The sequence below is a fragment of the Fringilla coelebs genome (assembly GCF_963513975.1).
Source record: "Fringilla coelebs genome assembly, chromosome: 1".
Lineage (NCBI taxonomy): Eukaryota > Metazoa > Chordata > Aves > Passeriformes > Fringillidae > Fringilla > Fringilla coelebs.
This window is the reverse complement of record NC_140028.1, coordinates 36,015,966-36,043,230: the sequence shown is the minus strand read 5'-3', so window position 1 is coordinate 36,043,230 and position 27,265 is coordinate 36,015,966. Positions and strand designations below refer to the sequence as shown.

Genomic DNA, 27,265 nt, shown 5'->3' with positions numbered 1-27,265 from the left:
GGTCCCATCTTCTTAGGAGATATGGAATTGTTACCAGAATTTGGATTGTGTTTTAATAGTTTTATTGTCATTCAAGGAAGAAAACAACATCTTCTTGACTTTGTTCTGCTGGAACAAAAATACAGAGCTCAAAAATAGGATTCTAATGTAATTTCAGCCATGAGGAATGGCTTTTAGTATCTAGTACTAAAATGGTGACTGTTACGTCTTTCTTAATAAGGAGAGTTTAACTTTTTCTGAAAAGTATTGTCTTATTGCACTTCTAGTATTTTTATAGAACTGCTTTAAGTTAGTAAGAAATAATTTTGAATAGCTAAAGTTAAAGTTTCACGTTGATTAATCACTAGAAGACTGAATAGGCTATTGAGTCTAAATTTCCATAGCTGACTAGGTTATTAAGATTATTTTATGAGAAAGTAAAAATTACATGACCTTGTAGTTCTTCAAAATTAAATCCACCATAACTTTAATTTTGGTTTATGCTTCAGGGCTGCCAGCTAGCTGATCAGCATTATGTCACAGATTTTTAACTAATGCTGTATATCTGTGACTCCACATGATTACTACCATTACCTTGTGCATTAACAGGCTTCATGAGCTTTGCACAATTACAGTGCCAGGATAGATCCCAGGATTATGCTAAATATGCTCTAGGCATGCCATCATGAACAAAAAGCATGTGTTTTATTACTGCAGGTGGTAAGCTAATATCTAGATACTCACATGCAATTTCATTTTCTAATTGTTAACTTAAAACCAAAAGTTCAGTACGTTTAATTGAGGGATTGTTTACCACACTTCAAAGTAGAAAGGTATTTTTTTCAGCAGGTCAAAGGACCCTTAATTGTGAGTTGGTTGATCAGAAAAAGAAAACATCAAAGTAAATACAACGTGCCAGAATTACTCAGTGGATGATGTTTCTCTGTGTACTTACATGGTATTTGATTTTCTTTTTCATATTGAATAATACCAAAGAACTTAAAAGTGTTACATGATTGGTTCTGAACCAAAATGTGGCTTAGTAAATAATATATGAATAATGTCATGATAGTGTTTCTAGCTCAGCAATGAGAAGGGTGTAATAAAAGAGAGGGTAGTCTTACCTAAGCTGGTTTACAGAAATTTTTCTTATGACTGGGGTTACAGCTCACTTTCAGGCTTTTTCTGTGATCACTTTTCAACATTTGGAGAGGGGTCCAACATTCAAAGAAAGAAAGTTCTGGCGAGAGTTTTGTTGTGGCAAGTCTGCTATCAATGTGCTGTAGCTTTCTCTTACAAATCATAGGTATCTATATCTTGTGGTTTAAATAATGGTTAATGTAGAATCCTAGAACAGTTTGGGTTGGAAGGGACCTTAAAGGTCATCTAGTTCCAACCCCCTACCCTGGGCAGGGACACCTTCCACTAGATCAGGTTGCTCAGAGCCTCATCCAGCCTGGCCTTGAAAACCTCCAGGATGGGGCAGCCACAGCTTCTCTGGGCAACCTCTTCCAGTGTTTCACCACCCTCACAGTGAAGAATTTATTCCTAATATCTAAATTTAGCCTCTTTCAGCTTAAAGCCATTCCCACTTGTCCTATTACTGCACATACTTGTAAAAAGTCCCTTTCCACATCTCTTATAGGTCCTCTATAAATATTGGAAAGCTGCTAGAAGGAGTTTCTGCTCTTTGAGTTTCTTTGTGTCATTGCCTAGCATTAGCTAGGTCTGGTTTAGAAATGTTTCATTCTTCAAAACCAAAAGGATGAACTGCACACTGTAAGGAGGCAATCAAACCACTCAGTGAAGAATCACCGGTTTGTCATAAAGGAAGGAAAAAATGTTAGATCTGAAGTGATCTGAATCTGTCAGTCTGTGCTTGCACTATACTGTAAGGGTACCATGTTAAATTTATCATTAATTCAGTCCTAAGTCTTGTATCTCAAATAAGATAGGACCCTGACGGATGTCAGTATTTCCCATGAAGTATTTTTTTATAAAGTTACTTTTATAATACCAGGGTCAATTCTTGCTATCTACTCTCTACTATCATGTAGGTCCAGATTCACTCCACTGGTTCTCAGGGTCATGGATTGGGAGTCACAGAATCAGGTTGGAAAAGATCATCAAATCCAATCTATGACTGAACACCACCATGTCAATTAAACCATGGCACAAAGTGCCAAATCCAGTCTTTCGTTAAACACCTCCAGGGACGGTGGCTCCAGCAGCTCCCTGGAAGCCCATTTCAATATCTAATCTCTCCTTCTGTGATTCTTATGTCTGACTTAGACCTCCCCTAGTGTACCTTAAGGCTGTGTCCTCTTGTCCTGTTGCTGGTTGCCTGGGAGAAGACACCAACCCCCACCTGGCTACAATCTCCTTTCACGGAGTTGTAGGGAGTGGTAAGGTCACCCTTGAGCCTCCTTTTCTCCAGGCCAAACACCCCCAGCTGCCTCAGCTGCTCCTCATCAGACTTGTGCTCCAGAACCTTCACTGGTTCCATTGCTCTTTTCTGAACTTGCTTTGGCACCTCAATGTTCTCCCTGAATTGAAGGGCCTGGAACTGGACACAATACTCAGGTTATCCTGAGCACGCTGTGGAGATAATGGGGAGAAAGTGCTTGGCCAGTTTTCTTGGAGTCTGTATGTCCGTTGACAATATAAGGAGTCCAGTTTGATTCAGAGTCAAATTAAATCACAATTTAAGCGCCTAGGATGGGTTAGGCTGAACCTGAACCTTTGTGTTGAGAAAGCAAAAATTTTCCACTTCGTTGCATTAGGTAATACTCAGAGGTACAAAGCTCTTACCCCGCTGTAAAAAGTCAGTAACCTCAACAAACAGTGGAATACTTCTCCTAAGACTTAGTAAAGAAAAATGTAAACAAACACAAAACTAGATGGAAGTATAATGTTTGGGTATTGATGCTATAGCAAATTTATCTATTCATTTCAGCGACAGCAACATCAAGTCTTTAATATGAACAGTTCTACCCAACGCAAAAAAGCTTCTGTTCCTTAGTTTTTGCTTTTCCATTTTCTCATTTTTTCCTAATTGTAAAATATATTAAAGGACAGAAGATAATATAGAGAAGATTTTATTCTAGATTCATTTTTTTTCACGTACTTTTAACCTTATGCTGCCTGAAAAAATCTATTAAAATGAACGATAAGAAATACTATCTCTATATACTTGCAGTCCCTGGTATTTTAAATGATGTTCTACATTAGCAGCTTTGGTAATGCACTGCTATCATGGCTGAACAAAGGCAACGTGCTTTGTCAACGTCAGGTGAAGCGTTATATGAAATCCTGGCACTGGAGAAGGGAGCAACACATGATGAAATTAAGAAGTCCTACAGGTATGTAAAATGTACTCTGCAACAGGTCTAAAAATGCTTATTTGTCTGGCATGATTATGATGGTAAAACCTTTTGAGTTACCTGCACAATAGACATTCATTGTCACAATCCTTTCTTAAGTTTGTGAGTCTGAAAAGGATCAGAGATGATGCAATGTGAATCTACTGATTTCATCCTTCAAGCAGTCTGTGAATAATCTGAAATATTTTAATCTAAGTGAATGAGAGGTCAGACTGTTGGGATAAACTAACCTGGACTATTTGAATACTGCACCCAGTTCTTGTGTTAGTATTTTTCCTGAAATTTGTTGAAAAGTAAAGCTAATGCAAGTGCTGTAATGACAATGTGAGAACTAGAGTAAGAGACATAAGGAGTTAAATCAGTTTATCTCATCAGAAAAGAAAAATAAGTTTATTTAAAAGAAAAGATAGATTTAGAAGAAAAGAAAAAGATAGATTATTTGATTAGAGTGTGTAATGTCCTTGAAGGAGAAAATTGCTAGGTGTGAGACAGTTGTTCACTTTATGAAGGCAGATGTAACCAAAAGCAGAGCTTGGGATCAGAAAATTATTTGAGCTGAAAAAGAGGTACATGGTTTTAACTGTGAGTGTAACCAACTATTGAAAAATACTGGCACAGGAATGCTAGTTTCTCTATTGAAAAAGAAGAGAGAACATTAAGAATAGTTTGAGTCAAACACAAGTTATCAAAATGGTGGCAAATATTTTATTGTTGAAATGTGACAAGACCTAGAAGTAAGACCAGAAGATTTTATGGGTAATTTTGCCCTTAAATTTGCTGAGCTGCTGTTGAAAGAGAAAAAAATTTCAATGTCATGTGTGAAGTAGATGTTCTTGACACTGAAATACGTCAGACATGTACTCGCAGGTTTAATAAATATTGTAAAACATTTATTACAGCATAATTCTGGCTATTATTGGTTGCACTGTATTACCAGGCAAACATAACACAGCTTACTTTTCCTATCAAATGTAAGAATATATCTGAACTCAAAAAGGTTTATGAAATAGATCTATTTGCATCATTAGGCTTGAATTTTGGCAAGGTTCTGTCCTCCATGTTTTTGAACAAATTGCATTTCTCCTGCTTTCTGTTCCACAGAAAGACACATATAAATGAAGGCACATATTCACTTAAGGCAAAAGTAGTCAATGTCCAAACCCTTCATACAATGGAAGGAGAACTGCTGACATCCCATGGTTCTGTTGTCTTGCATAATTACACCACTGGGAAAAAAAGCATACTATGGTATCAAATTCACTTATGACTTGCACCTTCTGTGTCCCTGTAGTACTGCCTGGCTATAGAATCATCTTCTGTCTCAAACTGCATGTTTTCCCGTTGCTTTTGCATTTAATTTTCTGGAAATCCCCAAAGGAGAAAGTTGTCATGGAAGAATGTAGAATGCAGTTAACTCTATTTAATGCTGAGCATGAATATGGATGATTTACACAGTGATCTATGGCAAAACTGACAATGGTGCTTCCTCCATCTTTATTAGTAATTAAGAAAAAACCAGCTGCTTCTGACTAAAGTGGAAATGTCAGAGGGATTCACTTTTAATAGAGTAGCTGTAAATATTTGTAAGATAAAATGATGAGTCAGTCTCATAGATTTGCTTTAATTATAATTTAATTTATGTTAATCCGAAAATCTGCTGCTGAAATGGTATTCTTTAGTACAAGGTATAAAACCAGCCATACCTGATTCTGAGTTTCTTGCCATTATTAATTAAGTCACTGTTAATTATACCACCACAGCCCAGGGCAAAATTTGCTTTTTAATAAACATGACAGACATGACTCTGTGATTTTATATGGAGTTTGGCACAATCTAATTTATCAGGGAGTAAAGCTAATGGGCTTTTAATCAGCAGAATTTCAAAGGAGATCTGTTTATCTTCAATATAATACAAAAATAATTTTAGAACCTTTTTTTTGGCATAATAAATGAAACTGTACTTTGACTTATGCTTTCTTGTCTGACAGTGAAGTAATATGCAGAGAGATAGATACTAGATTTCTTTTCTTCAGAAGTTTCAAAAGATCCTATTTGATAGACTACTTACAAGAAAATCATAGAATCATAAAGTGGTTTGTGTTGGAAGAGACCTTAAAGATAATTTAGTTCCAATCCTCTGCTCAGGGTTGCTCAGACTAGACCAAGTTGCTCAAAGCCTCATCCAATCTGGCCTTGAGCACTTCCAGGGATAGTTCATCCACAGCTTCTCTGAGCAACCAATTCCAGCGCATCACCAACATCACAGTGAAGAATTTCTTTGTAATACCTAATCTAAACTTTGCCTCTTTCAATTTCTAGCCATTGCACTTTGTCCCGTCACTACACGCCCATGTCAAAAGCCCTGCTCCAGCTTTCTTGTAGACCCTGCCTAAGTACTGAGAAGCTCCAATTATTTCACACTAATGATTTCTCTTTTCCAGTCTGAATAGTCCAAATTCTTCTGGCCTTTCCTCCTAGGAAAGGAGCACCATCCTTCTAATCATCGTGGTGTGCCTCCTCTGGACTTGCTCCAAAAGCTCAACACCTCTGTGACAGTACAATGGTGATTAAGAAATTTATTAGAAAATAAATTAAGAGTGTACAGCACTCTTAATGCCATTTAATTACTATGAAGCAAGGAGGGATAATGGCTTAATCATGACTATGCCAATGGCCTGTTCTACTCCTGATACAGCCTCTGGGTCCACCCAAGGCTCCCCGCAGCCAAAAGCAGACACAGCACCTATGAAAGAAAGAATGAAAAGCACTGGAGAATGCGGGCATCGATCCCGCTGCCTCTCACATGCTAAGCGAGCGCTCTACCACTTGAGCTAATTCCCCACCCTGCAGCCTCTGACCCAGCTCCTCTCCCCTCACAGGCACCCAGCCCTGCACTCCAAGCCTGCACCTCCCATTCATATCACTCTCATAACACCAACCCAGGTCGTATGAGTATCACAGTCCTGCTGGAGGTGACTGCGGACAACTTCAGAGCTCAGAGCCACCATCCCCTGCCCAAGGGTTCACTCAAAACTGCTGGGGCAGTAGTATCCCCAAACTCAGACAAGAGCTCACAACTGGGCAATCATCTGGAGAGTCCCCTGGGCAGGACCAAAGGGCAGTGGCAGTGCCAGTTTGGGATGTGTGTCAGAGGCAAAAGGTGACTCCTTCGAGCCGGAGTTGAACCAGCGACCTAAGGATGGCCATGACAGAGAGCCTACAGTCCTCCGCTCTACCAGCTGAGCTATCGAAGGAACCATGGGGTAGGGCCCAGGACCTCGCCCAAGACTTGCCAAGCCAGGCGCTCCATCAGGCTTCTATTACCACATCTTGCTTCAAACAGCCTCAGCTCAAACCATCACAGCTCAACACTTTAGCCCATCAGTCATGCAAACCTCAAAGAGAAATGCTCCATAAGCTCCTTCAACATCATCTTCTACACATGGACTCTCTTCCTGGCACACACAGCTTACCTATATCCTGCTCCATTTTCCCTTGATTCCCTTTCATTGTGCTCTTTTTTGCTCTCTGCTCAAGCATAAGACAAAAAATTACTGCCATTTCTCTGTTCTGTAACCTATGCCTAAGCACTGCAACAAATCCTCCAAACATCTCTTTCTCCAAATTGAACATGCCCACTTCTCCTCAGCTGTTCCTTAAAGCGAAATCCATCAGTTCCTTGAGATTCTTAGCAGCCCTCCACTGAGGTCATTCCATTGCACTGATGTACCTTTCTGTACTGGCCTTGATATTTGAGAACTGTCAAGCAAAGCAAGAGAACATAATTTCTTCTGTTAAACTGCCCATAGTAATCTTGATACAACCTTAGATGTCTGCCTCCTCTCTAAATTCAGGGCACACCATAAATCTCCACAGGGGACAGATGGATCCCTGGCAAAGGGCCCTGTATCCAGGCAAAGGGAATGAAAAGCACTGGAGAATGCGGGCATCGATCCCGCTGCCTCTCACATGCTAAGCGAGCGCTCTACCACTTGAGCCAATTCCCCACCCTGCAGCCTCTGACCCAGCTCCTCTCCCCTCACAGGCACCCAGCCCTGACCCAGGGTGCACCCAAACCCTGAGCCTCCCATTCATATCACTCTCATACCACCAACCCACCCACTCACTTTCCTGCTGGAGAAGACTTTGGCCAACTTCAGTCCTCAGAGCCACCATCCCCTGCCCAAGGGTTCACTCAAAACTGCTGGGGCATTAGCATTCCCAAACTCCGACAAGAGCTCACAACTGGGCACTCATTCTGGGGAGTCCCCTGGGCAGAACCAAAGGGCAGTGGCAGTGCCAGTTTGGGATGTGTGTCAGAGGCAAAAGGTGGCTCCTTCGAGCCGGAGTTGAACCAGCGACCTAAGGATGGCCATGCCAGGGAGCCTACAGTCCTCCGCTCTACCAGCTGAGCTATCGAAGGAAACATGGGGCTGTGCCCAGGACCTCGCCCAAGACTTGCCAAGCCAGAGGGCAGCATCATGCCTCTATTACTGCATCTGGCTTCAAACAGCTTTAGCTGCAACAGCACATCTCCTTGCTCAACACTTTAGCCCATCAGTCATGCAAACCACAGAAATGTCCATACGTTCCTTGGAAGTCATCTTCTACACATGGACTCTCCTTAGAGCTATACAGATCTTACCTATATCCTGCTGCATTTTCCCTTGATTCCCTTTATAAACTGAACATGCCCACTCTCCTCAGCCCATCCTTAAAGAGAAATCCAGTGATTCCTTGCGATTCTTGGTGGCCCACCACTGAGGTTGTCCCATTTCATTAATGTCTTTTTCCATACTGGGCCTGATATTTAAGAACTGCCAAACTGTCTGGGTTTAAGTCAAGCTAAGGGGGTAGACACTTAAAAGCGAGTTACCTCCAATTTATTTTTAGCCAATTCCCTTCCACCAATAAGGAGAGATTAACATGAGTAGATATAAATGAAAAATAAGTTAACCAAAAATGTGAAATAGCAATAGACAAGAATAATAACAATAATAATCGCTATTTACAAAGTTTCTAAATCTCACAGACTCCCTGCAAACAAGGAGAAATTAAAGGCAGCAGAGAAAACCCTCAGCTCAAGATGGGACTCTCCATGAAGGATTGCATGTGGAGAGACAAAAACAGTGGTAGCCCTCCACCTCTTTTGACTGCATGTGAACAGAGAGAACAAAAAGAGAGGGAAAAAAACCCCAAAACAACACAGATACCAAACCTCCATGATTACAAAACTCCCCCTAAACAACAAGCAACAGAGAACAAGGGCAAAACAAAAGAAAACCTAGAGTCCAAAACCAGACAAATGCACTTCCTATCTCTCTGGTGGCAGCAGCTCTGTCAAAAAAGGCAGTCCAGCAGCTGAAACTCAATCCAGCTGGAACTCATATAGAGACTTCACCTTTTCATGAGGAGAAACAGCAGGCAGTTGGCAGGGGCGACTCAGACTCCATGCCCTCCCACTTCCACTGGGCACTGCTAGCAGGTTGGGACAGCCATGTAGAGTGGGACTGTTGCACTTCTTTTGGTGCAATGTTGTGACTGTAGACAGGTGAAATATGCCTTGAAGCAGTCCAGGACCACAAAATGTGGCTTCTTGGAAATCTGAAGCCACCCTCTCAGAAAAGAAGACAAAAGAAAACCAAGGGGAGCTTCTACCCACGCTGCCTCAGCTCTCTCCCTGCGATAACAAAAAGGAAAGAGCAAAACCCAAGAGGCAAGAGAGAGCTATGCCTGAGAGATCCTGGCTTTTAAAAGACCTGGCAATGCCAGAGCCCTGTAGTTCCATTTCCAGCCACAAGGTTTTCAAGAGAAACTAACAATTCTGGGAACAGATGGATATGGAATACGGTAACATTTTGGGTTACCTACGACACAACCAAAGAATGAGAAAATCAATTAATCCATCAAACTGCCCATAATGCTCTTGATGTCATCCTCCTCTGCAAATCCAGGGCACTCTATATATTTCTCCACAGCCTCCCCAGAGGTCAGATGGATCCCTGGCAAAGGGCCCTGTATCCAGGCAAGGGGAATGAAAAGCATTGGAGAATGCGGGCATCGATCCCGCTGCCTCTCACATGCTAAGCGAGCGCTCTACCACTTGAGCTAATTCCCCACCCTGCAGCCTCTGACCCAGCTCCTCTCCCCTCACAGGCACCCAGCCCAGACTCAGGGTGCCCTGCACCCAGAGACTAAGCCTCCCCTCCATATCACTCTCATACCACCAACCCACCCACTCACAGTCCTGCTGACAAGCCCCATGGTCAGAACCACCATCCCCTGCCCAAGGCTTCACCAGAAAATGCCTTGCCTGCTTATCTCCCACAGCTTAGGCAAGAGCTCATGGCCGGGCTGCTCATTCTGGGGAGTCCCCTGGGCAGGAGCAGGAAAAGGCAGTGGCAGTGCCAGTTTGGGATGTGTGTCAGAGGCAAAAGGTGACTCCTTCGAGCCGGAGTTGAACCAGCGACCTAAGGATGGCCATGACAGAGAGCCTACAGTCCTCCGCTCTACCAGCTGAGCTATCGAAGGAACCATGGGGCTGTGCCCAGGACCTCGCCCAAGACTTGCCAAGCCAGAGGGCAGCATCATGCCTCTATTACTGCATCTGGTTTCAAACAGCTTTAGCTCCAACATCACAGCTCCTTGCTCAACACTTTAGCCCATCAGTCATGCAAACCTCAAACAGAAATGCTCTTCTACAGATAGACTCAGAGCCATACAGATCTTGCTGCATTTTCCCTTAATTCCCTTTCACTGTGCTGTCTTTTGCCCTCTGCTCAAGTATCAGATAAAGGACAGCATTTCCTCTACTCTGTAACCTCCTACAAGCATGAAGGTCATGCCGGAGTCGTTTGATTCTCTCCTTTGACAGTCTGAACATTCTCACTGTTCTTGCTCATCCATGTAGAGCAGTCCCTCCATTCTGTGAGGTTCTTGGTGTCCCCACTGAGATTCCTCCATTCCACTAATGTCCTTTGATGGCCTTTTTCTGAGGTCACTGCACACGGTCCACATGCGTCTTCTACACCGAGGCACAAAGTTGGCCACTGTCATGGCTTTATTTGCAGGCTGTTAAATATCACACAGCTGATCACTCATGCCCTTCCCCACAGTGGGAATAAAATTCACAGGGTGAGAAAAAGATGGCTTATTAGGGCAGAAAAAAAAATGAAAAGTGAAATAACAACAACAATAATAACAACAACTCTAACATTAATAGAACTAAATCACGTGATGCACAACACAGTTGCTTTACTCTCAATGAATGATGCCCAGTGAGTTCTTTAGCAGCAGTTCCCAGCCATCCTTTCCCCTAATTTATATATTGAGCACGACACCATATGGTACAGAACATTCCTTTGGCCAGCTGGGGTCAACTGTCCTGGCTGTCTCCTCCCAGCTCCTTTTGCCCACCAGCCTCCTTGATGGTGGGGTGGTGTGAGAAGCTGAGAAGTCCTTGACTTACAATGAGCACTGCTCAGCAAAAATTCAACCATCAGAATGCTATCAATATTATTCTCCTCCTTGATCTAAAGCACAGCACTGTACCCACTACTAGTAAGAAAATTAACTCAATCCCATCTGAAACCAGGTCAATATTTATGCCTTATTTTATACCATTTATGTCATGCCAAGGTACTACACATTCCAATGCCTCTTTTCTGGTCTTTTTGTGTACATATGCAGATATAATTCCCTTTGCCTATGGGCCATTCCTCTAAAATGTCAGTTGAGTTTATTTAGTCCATGACTTTGGGGTGCTCTTTAATAGTAGTTCTTTGGGACAGGAGACATATGTGTGATGTTGGACTGTCGCATTCTGAAGACAGTTCTGGTTCTATCATTGCTCCACTTAGCCTGGTCTAATCAAAATTCATTTTTCATAGATTAATAAAGCTAAATATTTATTGCAATAATTTTGATATGGGATATAGCAACCATAGCAAAGATGTTACATATTATTAGATAGCAATTAATATAATACAATTCAAATAATTGCCTGTTCTCACATAGAGAACAGGCAATTATTTGAATTATATTATATTATATTATATTATATTATATTATATTATATTATATTATATTATATTATATTATATTACATTATATTAATTGTATTATATTTGATGTGTCCCTTTTGAGGGACACATCATACTTCTCCATCCTTCTGCATTACTCACCAAGTGCACCCAGGTTCTTGATCAAAAACAGTATCAGGCATGGGTCTGCCTTTGCCTGAAGTAGGAATAATCCAGCCTGACTTTCACAGCATAATTTCTATGTGCACTACAGGGACTTTTCCCTCCTGTAAATGTACATCAACGTTTTCACTGGGCAGGGCCAGTTTGATTAGAAGATGCTCTAGTGCTGGCTAACCATGTGACTTTGGCTAAACGTGTATTCCAATGTTAAAATGTCCCAGCACCCATTGCTCTCTGTGTAGTCTTTAACACTTCATCTGTTCAATTTTCTGGAGGCTGGTGCATGGTAGGAGGTGTGATATACCCATTCAATGCTATGCTGTTTGAGCCAAATGTCTAAGAGGTTGCTTCTGAAATAAGCATCATTGTCTGACCCAGATGTTCTTTCTGGGGTTCATTTTTACCTCATTTCTGAAGGCCCAGGATAGTATTGCAGCCAGCGGCATGAAGCACAGAATATGTTTCCAGCCATCAGGTTGTAGGTTCCACCATAGATATTAGTAAAACTTTGTTTAAGCAAACAGTAGTCAGGCACTGGAACAGGCGGCTCAGGAAGGGGGTTGAGTCACCATCTCTGGAGGGATTTAAAGGATGTGTAGATGTGCATTTAGGGACATGGTTTGGTGGTGGACTTAGTGCTGGGTTAATGCTTGGATTTGATTATCTTCAAGTCTTTTTCAACCTAAATAATTCTGCAGTTCTGTGAGTGTAAGCACCTGGCACTTGCATTGGCACATTTCTGGCAATGTGATATCATCAATCTGCCCCACTTCCCCATGTTTATATTTCAGCCACTGTCCTCCATTACAGAGAGGCTTTCACTGTCTGGCTTGCTTTATTTCAGGCCATGTTTCATATTCATGGATAATCATGGATAGTGTCCGTGGTTAAGTCCACCCCTCAGTCAGGAGGCGATGTATCTGTTGTATTTCTTCTTTGATGGCCTGAGGTATCATGGGCTCATTAGGTTATAAACAGTTCACGCTTATGTTACCAGTCCAGATCCACCTGATCCATTTCAATCTTCACATCCTGACGCATCAGCCAGGATTTTTGATGTTAGTCAGTGACCTGAGTCTTGGGTAAATGACTATATGAGGTACTTTAACAACAACATTCTCTATTGAAGCAGAAATATCCTGCCATAACCCAGCAGTCCAGGTAAACCCTAGGTGGGTTTACCTCTGCTCTGCCAGTTGACCTACTTCAATTTCAATACCCCCTCCCCCCAACCAAAGCATTTGCCACCATCTCTGAGTCTGTATAGAGATAATGTACTGACCATTTTCCCTGTCAGCAATGGCTAAAGGCAGCTGGATAGCTTTCTCCAGCAGCTTTTACCTCCTAAAACTGACTAGATTTACCTTGTCATTCAGGAGTGTCTGCGATGTTTATGGGACTCCTCCACACAGCAGCTTTCCACCGTTGACATTTCCAAACATATTACAGGACTCACCAGGGCATATTGTTTTTCATCTTCTGGTATTGCATTCACAATGGGGCTTTGTCAGCACACATTACCTCCTTTTCAGGCAATATTCCAAAATCTTTGCCTTCTGGCCAGTCAATGATCACTTCCAAAATTCCTGGGTCACTGGGATTTCCTGTTCAAGCACATTGTATCATTGGTGTGCCCCAGTCATTCCATCCAGCATCAGTGTCATGATGTGTAAAATGGACTCTCCCTCTCAATATCCTGCCAAGCATTGGCAGTCAGGGTGCCAAGAGGAGCTGTGCTTCAATACTAATCATGTCTGAAGCAGCTCAAACTCCTTCATATGATGCCAATATTTCTTTTTCAGTTACTGTATAGCCAGCCTTGAATCTTCAGTATCTCTGATGCCAAAACTCTAAGAGTCAACCTTGAGCCTCCCCTGGATGCTTTTTGCCAATGGCTTCAAGTAGGACCACTCTCCCCAGCTGCAGCACATTTTCAACACCTTGTCTTGCCCAGAGCAGCCTGAGGGCTACTGTATGTACTATTTCTTTTCAATTTGTTCAAAGATTTTTCATTGTTCAGGGCCCAAATGAAATAATTCTTCTTCCAGGTTAGTCGACAGAATGGGCTTTGTATCGGACTATAATTTGGAATAAATATTCTCCAAAAACCTCAAATGCCTAATACAGTTTATATTTCCTTTTTTCTAATTGGTGGAGACCTAGCTGTTATTTTGTTGATCACATTTATTGTGATACAATGACATCCATCTTGCTACTTTATTGCTAATAACTGGATCTCCTGTGTAAGTCACTTGAGCTTACTTTGATTTATGGCAAAATTGACTTTCAGAAGATTTAGACAATTTTCTTCCCCTTCTGAAAAACTTTGTCTGCTGTGTTTCCCCATATGATGAAGTCATCAATGTATTGCACAGGTGTTCCTGCTCTAGTGCAGTCTAGTTAAGTCCATGGAAAATGGTAGGGCTGGATTGCCACCTCTAGGGCAGGTGTACTGGATACCCCTCCAAGTGAAAGTAAATTGTGACCTGCACTCTGCTGCCAAAGCGATTGAGAAAAACACACTAGTGATATTGATTGTGGCAGGCCACTTGGCTGCCTTCGATACCAACTGCCTCCAGTTCAAATTTAAGTTCTAGCCTGTCTGGCATGGCAGCACTTAGCAGCAGCATGGCTTTGTTCAAGGTACTATAATCTACTGTAGGTCTCCACTCAATCAGATTTTCACAGTGGCCATGTGAAACTGTTACAGGGTGAGTGAGTCCTGCTGATCCCTCCAGGGCTTTCCAGCTGACCAATCAGCTTACACACGGAAATCAAAGGGTCTCGGTTGGTGTGATATGGGGATAACACCTCATTTATGAGTTCTTCCTCTTCTTCCTCCTCAGTCTGCAGCCACCTCTCTTCCTCCTCTTGTTCTTGTAATGGCCCTGCTTTGGAGCAGTCTTCTTCCGGCCGCTGACTCTTAGAAGAGGCTCCTTCATCCCTTACTGAAGGAGCCAACTTCTACTTCCAGTATTTCTTCTAGTGAAGATGGTATCAGTACGGGTGGGTCCTTTGGTTCAGATGCAGTGTCTGTCGCTGGGACTGGGGCAGCCAAAGTGCCTGACATTTTGTCATCAGACCCAAAGACCTCATCCCTTGAGGATACTGAATAGTATTGAACAGGACTTGCTAGGCATGGGCCAGGCCCCAGCATGTTGCAGTGATTTGTTTCCCTCTGGAATTACAAGGTTGGCAGCATACTTCTTCCATATATTTCACTAGTTTTTCAGGATTCTGAACTTGTTTGGGGGTGTAATTCCAGAATATTCGAGATGCCCATTGTTGTACATACTTGCCTGTACTATCCCACACATCCTGCCACTATGTATGCTCAGGCTCAGGGCAGTTATCTGGGTGGCATCCTCAAATAGTTGTTTAATTCTAAACATGGCCTGAAATACAATCAGGAGACATACCAATAAGAACATACTGCTTTGAACGTCCTGACTATATTCAGAATTCTCAAGAGCTATTGTAATTACCCTGGAGGAGAAGGGGAAGATGTGGGGAGTGTATGCCCCACCAATTGGCTCTAGGAGGAAAGATAAAGGATGTAATTAGGAATAGTTTCCAATAGATGGCTCTAGAAGTATGGAGAAGATAACAACACTTGATTACAAATAAATTAGTCTCGTGACCATCAGTTTTATCATATCCTAAACCAGTGCTACAAAGTTCAACAACATGATAACCTTAGCCCAGCCCCCACAGGTGATAAACAGCACAACAAGAAACATTCAGAGCAAGTAAGATGTTACATAACCCAACCCTGACAACAGAAATTTATTTACTCTCAACTCTGAGAGTAAATAAATTAAAATCAGGATTAGCTATTATTACACTAATATAATGAATGCTTAAAAGACATTTGTTTTAATGTACTCTAGTCAGATTTGTCATTATCTCAACCCTTCAAGCCCCATGCTGGGCACCAAAAAGAGCTGTTGTGGTTTAACCCTGCAGGCAGCTAAACTCTACACAACTGCTCACACACCCCACCCCCAAGAGGGTTTTTGGAGACAACTGGGAAAAAAAACCAAAATTTGTGGCAGTTCAAAAGGACAGAAAAAGGAAGGGGGAAATATCAACAATAATAACAGAATTAGATTACACATAATACGTGGCATAAAACACAATTGCTCAACACCTGCAGAATAATGCCTAGACAGATAGTTTATGAGCAGTGGGCCCCAGCCATTTTTCTACCTAGTGTATATTGAGCCTGATGTCAAGTGGTATGGAACATTCCTTTGGTCAGCTGGGGCCACCTGTCCCAGCTGTGTCTCCTCCCAGTTTCTTGTGCCCCCCAGTCTCCTTGCTGATGGGATGCGGTGCAAGGAGCTGAGAAGTCCTTGGTGTTGCATAAACTCTACTCACCAAGAACTATAACAGCAGTGTGTAACCAACATTATTCACACTCGGAATCCAAAACACAGATATTAGGAAGAAAATTAATTCAGTTATAGGAAAAAACCTATATAAACCTATATGAAACAGGTACACAATTCTAAATGGCATCTATCCAATGAAGAAGAAAGTTAGATAATACCTTCCCTCAATCCAGAGGCCTTGCTCTTGGAGAAGTCCTGGATGCTGTCCTCTACTTTGCTTCTCAGGTTTTCTTACCCTTCAGAGGACAGGGGGACCCTCCCCAAAAGGCCCTGCATTGCCCTGTATGCAGGCAAGGGGAACAAAAAGCACTGGAGAATGCGGGCATCGATCCCGCTGCCTCTCACATGCTAAGCGAGCGCTCTACCACTTGAGCTAATTCCCCACCCTGCAGCCTCTGACCCAGCTCCTCTCCCCTCACAGGCACCCAGCCCTGACCCAGGGTGCACCCAAACCCTGAGCCTCCCATTCATATCACTCTCATACCACCAACCCACCCACTCACTTTCCTGCTGCAGGTGACTGCGGACAGCACCCATGGTCAGAACCACCCTCCCCTGCCCAAGGCTTCACCAGAAAATTCCTTGCCTGCTTATCTCCCGCAACTCAGACAGGAGCTGGGCAGTTCATTCTGGGGAATCCCCTGGGCAGGAGCAGAAAAAGGCAGTGGCAGTGCCAGTTTGGGATGTGTGTCAGAGGCAAAAGGTGATTCCTTCGAGCCGGAGTTGAACCAGCGACCTAAGGATGGCCGTGCCAGGGAGCCTACAGTCCTCCGCTCTACCAGCTGAGCTATCGAAGGAACCATGGGGCTGTGCCCAGGACCTCACCCAGCACACACTCAGCATTTTTCCCAAGCTGCACCATCATGCCTCTATTACTGCATCTGGCTTCAAACAGCCTCAGCTCCAACCAACATCACATCTCCTTGCCCAACACTTCAGCCCATAAGTCACGCAAACCTCAAACAGAAATGCTCCATAAGCTCCTTGGACATAATTTTCTTCATGAACAGATACTCTTCACATGGCCACACAGAGCTCACCCATCTCCTGCTGTATCTTCCCTTGTTACGTTTCACTGAGCTGTCTTTTGCCCTTTGCTCAAGCAGATGACACATATATAGCCATTCAATTCTGAAACCTCCTCTATGTCAACAGGTCATGTGTAAGTCCTCTAAACAGCTCCTTCTCTAGGCTAACATATCCACTCTCCTCATCCCATCCACACAGAGAAACCTCTCCATTCCTTCAGTTTCTTGGTAGCCCTCCAGAGATCACTCTCTGACTGTTTTTCTGCATAGAAGATCTCAAAATGGGACACAATGCTTTAGACGACATTTGATGTTTATCAAGCAATGAGGGAGAAACCCCTATTAAATTGCCCATGCAGACCCAGATGTCATCTTATTCTTTGCATTCTGAATATACTATGAGCACCCACAGGTCCTGGCAAAGGGCCCTGTGTCCAAGCAAGGAGGATGAAAAGCACTGGAGAATGCGGGCATCGATCCCGCTGCCTCTCACATGCTAAGCGAGCGCTCTACCACTTGAGCTAATTCCCCACCCTGCAGCCTCTGACCCAGCTCCTCTCCCCTCACAGGCACCCAGCCTTTACTCAGGAGACCCTGCACCCACAGCCTGGGCTTCACAATAACCCTGCCCTCACACCACCAATTCACCCACTCACTTTCCTGCTGGAGGTGACTGTGGGCAGGCCCAGTGGTCGCAATCACCATCCCCTGCCCAAGGGTTCACCCAAAAATGCCCTGGCCACTTATCTTCCCAACCTCAGGCAAGAGCTCCTGACTGAGCAGCTCATTATGGGGAACCCTGTGGGCAGGACTAAAAGGTAGCGGGATCCTCCACCAAAACATAGTGCAGGATGTGTGCCAGAGCCAAGAGCTCACTCTGAGCTGGAGTTGAACCAGCAACAAAGGAGCCTACAGTCCTCCGCTCTACCAGCTGAGCTATCAAAGGAAACATGAAATTTAGACATCTAGACATTCATCACACACTCATCCAATCATTCCAATCTCACACCACTCCCTTGGATTTACATGACCCTCCTCTGTAGGAAATAAAGACTTGACTTATTTCACATTGCTTCTCAAGCCTACAACCCCCGGCCAGGATAGACACAGCCACAGCGGCTCACTTGAAGCAATAATCCAGAACAGAAAGCACTATCACCATGACAAAGCAGGGACAACTGTAAGCAAGGAAGTCACTGCAGAGGTCAGAGTGATGATCATGTCCAGTGACTGACAGACAGGTCCAGACTGACAAGCCAGGGTTTATGTCAATGCAGGGCATTCATCTGCACATCAGGTTTGGATCCAAGGATCCAAGGTCTTTGTGCTTTGATAGTGCTATGGGTGTGGCTATTACTGAGCTAGAGACAGGAGTCCTGCTTTTTAACACAGAAAGAAAGTGAAGGCCCAGATGTGAACATAAGGAGAATTCCTGTGCTGATGGTTGGAGGTGCTAACACCACATGAGGCTGGTGAGGGTCATTCAGGCCTCTTCAGGCACTTAATGTCCACAAAAGATGTAATGGTCACCATGTGAGAGAACCAGCAGCTGTCCACTATACCAGCAGGCACCAATGGACTATCAGGGTCCTCTCTCTGCTCTGCCTCCATGATTGTGTTCTCAAAGCAACCAGTTTGAATGAGTCCTCGGGGCATGTCTATGTCTACCTTCTCCTCCAAGTAGCCCTAGATGAGGGATGTCATCATCTTGCTCAAGACTTCAGCCAGTCAGATCATGCCAACCTCCAGCATGGAGACTGCACAGCACTCCAGGGCAACATACTTCTCCCACCATGCCGACCTGAGGAGGTGTCAGGTCCTGAACAGGACCCTCCCCAAAAGGCCCTGTATCCAGGCAAGGGGAATGAAAAGCACTGGAGAATGCGGGCATCGATCCCGCTGCCTCTCACATGCTAAGCGAGCGCTCTACCACTTGAGCTAATTCCCCACCCTGCAGCCTCTGACCCAGCTCCTCTCCCCTCACAGGCACCTAGCCCTGACCCAGGATGTCCTGCACCCAAACCCTGAGCCTCCCTAATCAACTTTACTTTGCGCCCACCCACGTTCCTGGCAGGGGTGACTGCAGACAACTCCAGGGCTCAGAACAACTGTTTGACACCAAGCGTTCAACCAAAAATTCCTTGGCTTGTCATCTTCCCAAAGTCAGACAATGACTCATGGCTGGGCAGCTCATTCTGGGGGTGCCCGGGGGAAGCAGCGCCAGTTTGGGATGTGTGTCAGAAGCAAAAGGTGACTCCTTCGAGCCGGAGTTGAACCAGCGACCTAAGGATGGCCATGACAGAGAGCCTACAGTCCTCCGCTCTACCAGCTGAGCTATTGAAGGAAACATGGGGCTGGGCCCAATGGGACCTCACCCAGCACACACTCACCCAGCACTTCCACCAAGCCACCGTGTGACATCATGTCCCTATTACCACATCTTCTTCAAAAAGCCTCAGCTAAGACTTCACAGAACCTTGCTCAACTCATCAGTCATGCAAACCACAGAAATGCTCCATAAGCTCCTTCAACATCATCTTCTACACATGGACTCTCTTCCTGGCCACACACACCTTACCTATATCCTGCTCCATTTTCCCTTTCACTCTGCTATCTTCAGCCCTCTGCTCTAGCCTAAGATAAAACAAAAGGACAGCCATCCCCCTCTTCTCTAACAGACTGCTGCAACATCATGTCTAAGTCCTCTGAACATCTCTTTCTGTACACTGAAGACACCTACTCTCCTCAGTCTTCTTTAAAGAGAATTCCTTGAGGTCCTTGGTGGCCTTCTATAAAGGTTGCCCTGTTCCATTGATGTCCTTTTCTGTACTTTAGCTTGCTACTTGAGAGTTGCCAAGCAAAGAGAGAGAATAGCAATTCTTCTGCCAAACTACCTATAGTAGTCTTGATACAACCCAGGATGTCATCCTCCACTCTAACACAGGGCACACCATGTATCTTCCCACAGCCCCCAGGGCATAATGGATCCCTGGCAAAGGGCCCTGTGTCCAAGCAAGGAGGAATGAAAAGCACTGGAGAATGCGGGCATCGATCCCGCTACCTCTCACATGCTAAGCGAGCGCTCTACCACTTGAGCTAATTCCCCACCCTGCAGCCTCTGACCCAGCTCCTCTCCCCTCACAGGCACCCAGCCCTGACCCAGCATGTCCTGCACCCAGAGCCTGGGCCTCCCTAATCAACTTCACTTTCACACTACCATCCACCCACCCACTTTCCTGTAAGGGGTGACTGCAGACAACTCCAGGGCTCAGAACCACTGTTTGACACCAAACGTTCAACCAAAAATGCCTTGGCTTGTCATCTTCCCCAAGTCATTGTATGGCTGGGCAGCTCATTCTGGGGGTGCCCGGGGGAAGCAGTGCCAGCTTGGGATGTGTGTCAGAGGCAAAAGGTGACTCCTTCGAGCCGGAGTTGAACCAGCGACCTAAGGATGGCCATGACAGAGAGCCTACAGTCCTCTGCTCTACCAGCTGAGCTATCGAAGGAACCATGGGGCTGTGCCCAGGACCTCGCCCAGCACACACTCAAACAACCATTCAGCTTCCATAGCACCTCACATTTACCTGCATGACACTGTCCAGGAGGAAAAAAGAAACACTTGCCTTAGACCCACATCGCCCAGAAAATCTCACATCCACAACACCAAACCAGGGCAGACCCAGCCATGGGGGCTCATCCCACATAAGAGGCCAGACCAGAAATCACCACCAGGCACTTCAAATAAGAAGTCAGTGCAGAGGTCAGAATGATGATCATGTGTCCAGTGAGTGCCAGGCAGGTCCAGACTGACAAGAGAGGGTTGAGGTCAAGCAAGAACTTCCATCTGCACATCAGCATATGTGTCAAGAGTCTTTGTGGCTGGATATATCCAAAGTTATAGTTCTAACTTAGCTAGTGATCGAGACTCCCATGGTATAGCGTGGAAGGAGAGATAATGTAAATAGAGCTCCTACACCCATGGGTGGAGATGGAGGTCCCACAGGAGGGCAGTTCAAGGCCTTTCAGATGTATTAGGGCAGGCAGCACCCCAACATATGTGACGTGTATCCATGGAAGGGAGCCTACAGCCCTTCACTCCACCAGCAGAGTAATGGAAGGACCCAAACAAGCTCTTCCTCTGTGACAGAGCAGTCAAAGCAATCAGCTTGGATGGGGCCTCAGGCCCTCAAGTCTCCCACAGCAGCCTCAGCTCAAGGATCACTGCAGCTGACTCAAGGGTTCAGCCATTTATATTACATCAACTTCTAAGCATGGAGCCCACAGCACTCCAGGACACCCTTCTTCTCCTGCCTGTCTGACCTGAGGAGGGAAAAATGGAATCTCTCCTGCTTCAGTTGTGGCCCACTGTCTTATTCTTCTGCCCATCACCACAGTAATAGGTCTAATAGTTGAGTCAATAACCTCCTGAGAGGCATTTGAAACCTTCTGCTTAGCTCACCCAAAGCCTGCAGTTTGTGATCATCTGTCTTTCACATACTGTAACAGAATATTTTGGGTTCAAAAGAACCTTTAAATTTCATGTTGTCCAACTTTCCTGCTGTGGGCAAGAGCCTCTTCCACTAGATCAGGTAGCTTAAAAGCCCATCCAACCAGACAAGAACTTTTGCAGGGATAGGGCATCTTCAAGTTTTCTGGGCAACCTTTTCCAGTGCCTCACCACTATCATCATAAAGAATTTCTTTTAACATAATCTAAATCTACCTTGTTTTGTTTAAAACCATTTCTGCTTGTTCTCTTACCATAAAGTCTGCTAAAAAGCGTCATTGTCTTGCTATCAGGTCTCCCAGGAGCCTTCTCCAGGCTGAACTGTCCCAACTCTCTGTCTGTCTTAACAGGAAAGTTACTCCCTCCCCGATCAGTCCTGTATCCCTATTCTGGACCAGCTCTAAGCATGCCTTCCTTATGCTGGGGAACCCATGGCTGGACACAGCACTCCAGGTGTGGGCTCACAAGAGGGGGATAGAGGAGCAGAACAACCTGCTGGCCATGCTACTTTTGATGTAGCCTAGCATATGACTGATTTTCTGGGCTACAAAGGTACATTGCCAGCTCATGTCAAGTTTGTCATCCACTAGCACCCCCAAGTCCTTTTCCACACAGCTGCTCTCAATCCATTACTCTCTCAGCATGTACTGATACTGGTAATTGCCCTGACCCAGGTTCAGGAGCTTGCAGGCCTGTTTGACCTAATGAAGTTCACATGGACCCACTCCTTGGGCTTTTTGAGGTCCCTCTGGATGGAATATCTTCCCTTAAGCATATAAATTGCACCACTCCCTTTGTCATCTATAAAATTGCTGAGGCTGCACTTAATGCCACTCACAATGGCATAATTAATGAAGATATTAAATAGTACTGGTCCCAGTACAGACTCTGAGGAACACCACTTGATACTTGTTTCCACTTGGATATCGAGCTGTTGGCTACAGCTCTTTGGACGTGGCCATCCAACCCATTCCTTATTCACTGAATGATCCATCCATCCAAACCTTGTGTCTCCTATTCAGTGACAAAGATGCTGTGTTGGATGATGTCAAAGGCTTTAGCAAAGTCTAGGGAGATGATATCCACAGCTCATTCCTTCTCCACTGAGGCAATGAGTCTATTGTAGGAGACCACTAGATTAGTCAGTCATGATTTGTGCTCGGTGAAGCCATGGCAGCTGTCTCTAAACACCTCCCTGTCTTCACATGACTAGACGTGTATTCCAGGAGTATCTGTTCTGTGATCTTAGCAGGGTGGCTCTCACTGCTTGGTGGTTACCTGAGTCATTTTTTTTACCATACTTAAAAATTACTTTGATATTTTGCTCCTCTCAATAACAGAGGACTTTACTTGAGTAGGCATAAAGATGGGCAAGGATACTGACCTAATCCCAATTAAATAGGAAAGTGCAGACACTCTAACCTACAGCCCTTGCTGCTCCTGTTCCTGAAGTTATCTGTGCAGCCAACTGGAAATAACTCCTTATAACACCAGTGGGCAGAGGGACCCCTGGCAAAGGGCCCTGTGTGCTGGCAAGGGGAACAAAAAGCACTGGAGAATGCGGGCATCGATCCCACTACCTCTCACATGCTAAGCGAGCGCTCTACCACTTGAGCTAATTCCCCACCCTGCAGCCTCTGACCCAGCTCCTCTCCCCTCGCAGGCACCCAGCCCTGACCCAGGGTGCCCTGCACCCAAAGCCTGAGCCTCCCATTCATATCATCACTCTCACACCATCAACAAATCACCTGATCATCTTCCTACTGGGTGTGATTCCAGACAACACCAGTGCTCAAAATCAATTTCCTGACCAAAAATGCCTTGGCCGGTCAACTTCTCAACTTCTCTTGTCCTTGAGTCTCAACTTCTCTTGTCCTTGAGGAGCAAGAGCTCATGGCTGGACAGACCTTTGAAGAGGAGCCCCTGAGGACGGACCAAAAGGCAGTGCCAGTTTGGGATGTGTGTCAGAGGCAAAAGGTGACTCCTTCGAGCCGGAGTTGAACCAGCGACCTAAGGATGGCCATGACAGAGAGCCTACAGTCCTCCGCTCTACCAGCTGAGCTATCGAAGGAACCATGGGGCTGTGCCCAACGGGACTTCACCCAGCACACACTCACCCAGCACTTCCACCAAGCCACTGTGTGACATCATGCCCCTATTACCACATCTTCTTCAAACAGCCTCAGCTAAGACATCACAGAACCTTGCTCAACTCAGCAGTCACGCAAACCACAGAAATGCTCCATAAGCTCCTTCAACATCATCTTCTACACATGGACTCTCTTCCTGGCCACACACACCTTACCTATATCCTGCTCCATTTTCCCTTGACTCCCTTTCACTCTGCTATCTTCAGCCCTCTGCTCTAGCCTAAGATAAAACAAAAGGACAGCCATCCCCCTCTTCTCTAACAGACTGCTGCAACATCATGTCTAAGTCCTCTGAACATCTCTTTCTGTACCCTGAAGACACCTACTCTCCTCAGTCTTCTTTAAAGAGAATTCCTTGAGGTCCTTGGTGGCCTTCTATGAAGGTTGCCCTGTTCCATTGATGTCCTTTTCTGTACTTAGCTTGCTACTTGAGAGTTGTCAAGCAAAGGGAGAGAACAGCAATTCTTCTGCCAAGCTACCTATAGTAGTCTACATACAACCCAGGATGTCATCCTCCACTCTAACACAGGGCACACCATGTATCTTCCCACAGCCCCCAGGGCATGACAGATCCCTGGCAAAGGGCCCTGTGTCCAAGCAAGGAGGAATGAAAAGCACTGGAGAATGCGGGCATCGATCCCGCTACCTCTCACATGCTAAGCGAGCGCTCTACCACTTGAGCTAATTCCCCACCCTGCAGCCTCTGACCCAACTCCTCTCCCCTCACAGGCACCTAGCCCTGACCCAGGATGTCCTGCACCCAGAGCCTGGGCCTCCCTAATCAACTTTACTTTCACACTACCATCCACCCACCCACTTTCCTGTTAGGGGTGACTGCAGACAACTCCAGGGCTCAGAACCACTGTTTGACACCAAACGTTCAACCAAAAATGCCTTGGCTTGTCATCTTCCCAAAGTCAGACAATGACTCATGGCTGGGCAGCTCATTCTGGGGGTGCCCAGGGGAAGCAGTGCCAGTTTGGGATGTGTGTCAGAGGCAAAAGGTGACTCCTTCGAGCCGGAGTTGAACCAGCGACCTAAGGATGGCCATGACAGAGAGCCTACAGTCCTCCGCTCTACCAGCTGAGCTATCGAAGGAACCATGGGGCTATGCCCAATGGGACCTCACCCAGCACACTCTCACCCAGCACTTCCACCAAGCCACCGTGTGACATCATGCCCCTGTTACCACATCTTCTTCAAAAAGCCTCAGCTAAGACATCACAGAACCTTGCTCAACTCAGCAGTCACGCAAACCACAGAAATGCTCCATAAGCTCCTTCAACATCATCTTCTACACATGGACTCTCTTCCTGGCCACACACACCTTACCTATATCCTGCTCCATTTTCCCTTGACTCCCTTTCACTCTGCTATCTTCAGCCTTCTGCTCTAGCCTAAGAAAAAATAAAAGGACGGCCATCCCCCTCTTCTCTAACAGACTGCTGCAACATCATGTCTAAGTCCTCTGAACATCTCTTTCTGTACACTGAAGATACCTACTCTCCTTGGTCTTCTTTAAAGAGAATTCCTTGAGTTCCTTTGTGGCCTTCTATGAAAGTTGCCCTGTTCCATTGATGTCCTTTTCTGTACTTAGCTTGATACTTGAGAGTCAAGCAAAGAGAGAGAACAGCAATTCTTCTGCCAAGCTACCTATAGTAGTCTTGATACAACCCAGGATGTCATCCTCCACTGTACATCCAGAGCACACCTTGAATCTTCCCACAGCCCCCAAGGCATGATGGATCCCTGGCAAAGGGCCTTGTGTCCAAGCAAGGAGGAATGAAAAGCACTGGAGAATGCGGGCATCGATCCCACTACCTCTCGCATGCTAAGCGAGCGCTCTACCACTTGAGCTAATTCCCCACCCTGCAGCCTCTGACCCAGCTCCTCTCCCCTCACAGACACCCAACCCAGACCCAGGGTGCACCCAAACCCTGAGCCTCCCATTCATATCACTCTCATACCACCAACCCACCCACTCACTTTCCTGCTGCAGGTGACTGCGGACAGCACCCATGGTCAGAACCACCCTCCCCTGCCCAAGGGTTCACAGAAGAGTCCTCTGCTCTACCACCTGAGCTATCAAAGGAAGCCTAGGGACACCCTGCTCTCCTCCTCTGACACTTCATAGTGTTGTTGTATCTGACCCTACAGAGCATACCTTCCTGTCTTCAAAATACTGCTGTCTTCATTCAAAAGCACCCTCATCAGACCCACCCCTGTGTCAGAGCCTGGCCTGATCTCGCTTTTTCACCTAAGCCTCCAGGTGACAGACGTCTTGAGTTTATTTCACTGCCTTCACTTCCCTAAGTACCTTATCCCTCTAAGACACACTTTTCCATCTCGAGGGATAGCTGTTTCCCTCCCAAACTTACTTGCTGCTGAGGAGGGCTGCAGTGGGCAGTGATCCTAAGGCAGTGAAGGAGAAAGGCATTCACCATGAGAAAAGTATGAATGGACATAAGCCCATGGTTTTGATATAGGAAATAGCCTATAAACTCCTTTGCTCTTTTCACTCTCTACTTTTCTGTCTTCTTTTTTGTCGTAACATGTCGCTTTATGACACAAAATAAAACGATGCGGACACTGGAATTTCTAAAGCAAAAAGAGGAAAGTTTAATTTTTGACTCTAACATTCATAGATCCCTAAAAGTGACAGTGGATTGGAGCATGACAGTATTACCTCTCCAATGACACTGGACAAATTAATATTTTATCCAATTTCTTCTTTTCTATAGAAGAATGCAAAACAGTAAGTATTTACAAAAATGCGTGTGAGAAAGTTATTTAGAAGAATATATACATCAGGTTTAGAAGAACTTAAAACAAGGCAACAAAAATGAACCTTATTTATTACATAACTGGGAATATCACTTTTTCAGGGACCCGCAAATACCCACAGTACCATATACCTAGTACTTTGTGTTATATCACACAGTTTTTGTCCTTAGTTATAGTTTCTTGGGTTGGACTTAACAGAGTCATTTGTGGAAGCAGCAATTGGGAAGGATTTGTCCCTCCTGGACATCCCAGCTAGCCGACGATCACTGCTAGCAGTACTGGGACACTATCCCAATTTCCGTAGGTTGGGACAACATCTAAGGTAATCGCCTTGTCAAGAGGGATGGCTCGCAGCAACAGCCAGCAAAAGTAATGAGAGCAGACTCCAGCTGGAGTGAATCTGGGTTTACTAAATCCCAGCACAAAAACAATAACCAGGAGAATCAAGAGCCAAAAACAAACTTGAGAGGGTTGCAATGGTTTATAAAGGGGGAAGGAAATGGGGGAGGAGTCGGTCTCTGAGCTAATAGGATTGCAGAGGGGAGAGAAATACAGAAGATTGACTTCAGGAATACACCAATGGGAATAACTTCAGGGAGGGGCCCCAGCCCCTGAACCAATCACTCGATGGTCTAGCTGGAAGCTTCTAGAGTGAAGGGTGGGATCATCAAGTGATGGACAGTGTACCAGGGAGGGATTCGGGACAAGATACATTGACTTCTATGGTAACTAGGGAGGAGTTAGGGTAATTGACAATGCAGGGGAGGGAGGAGAGAATTAGGGCAGAACCATTATCCTGGAGGGGAAAAGAGAGCAGTCCAATTTATACAACCACAA

General features: G+C 45.1%; 1 protein-coding gene across 1 annotated transcript in view; it reads left to right on the top strand.

Annotated features, from left to right (window-relative positions):
* Positions 1-3,234: 3,234 nt before the first annotated feature.
* Positions 3,235-27,265, top strand: part of DNAJC5B (DnaJ heat shock protein family (Hsp40) member C5 beta) — a gene marked incomplete at both ends in the record, with an annotated part of 37,067 nt that continues 13,036 nt past the window's right edge. Inside the window, one exon of the mRNA XM_084205353.1 lies at positions 3,235-3,341. Within this exon, the coding sequence (XP_084061479.1) occupies positions 3,235-3,341 (107 nt within the window). The remainder of the gene's footprint in view (positions 3,342-27,265) is intronic.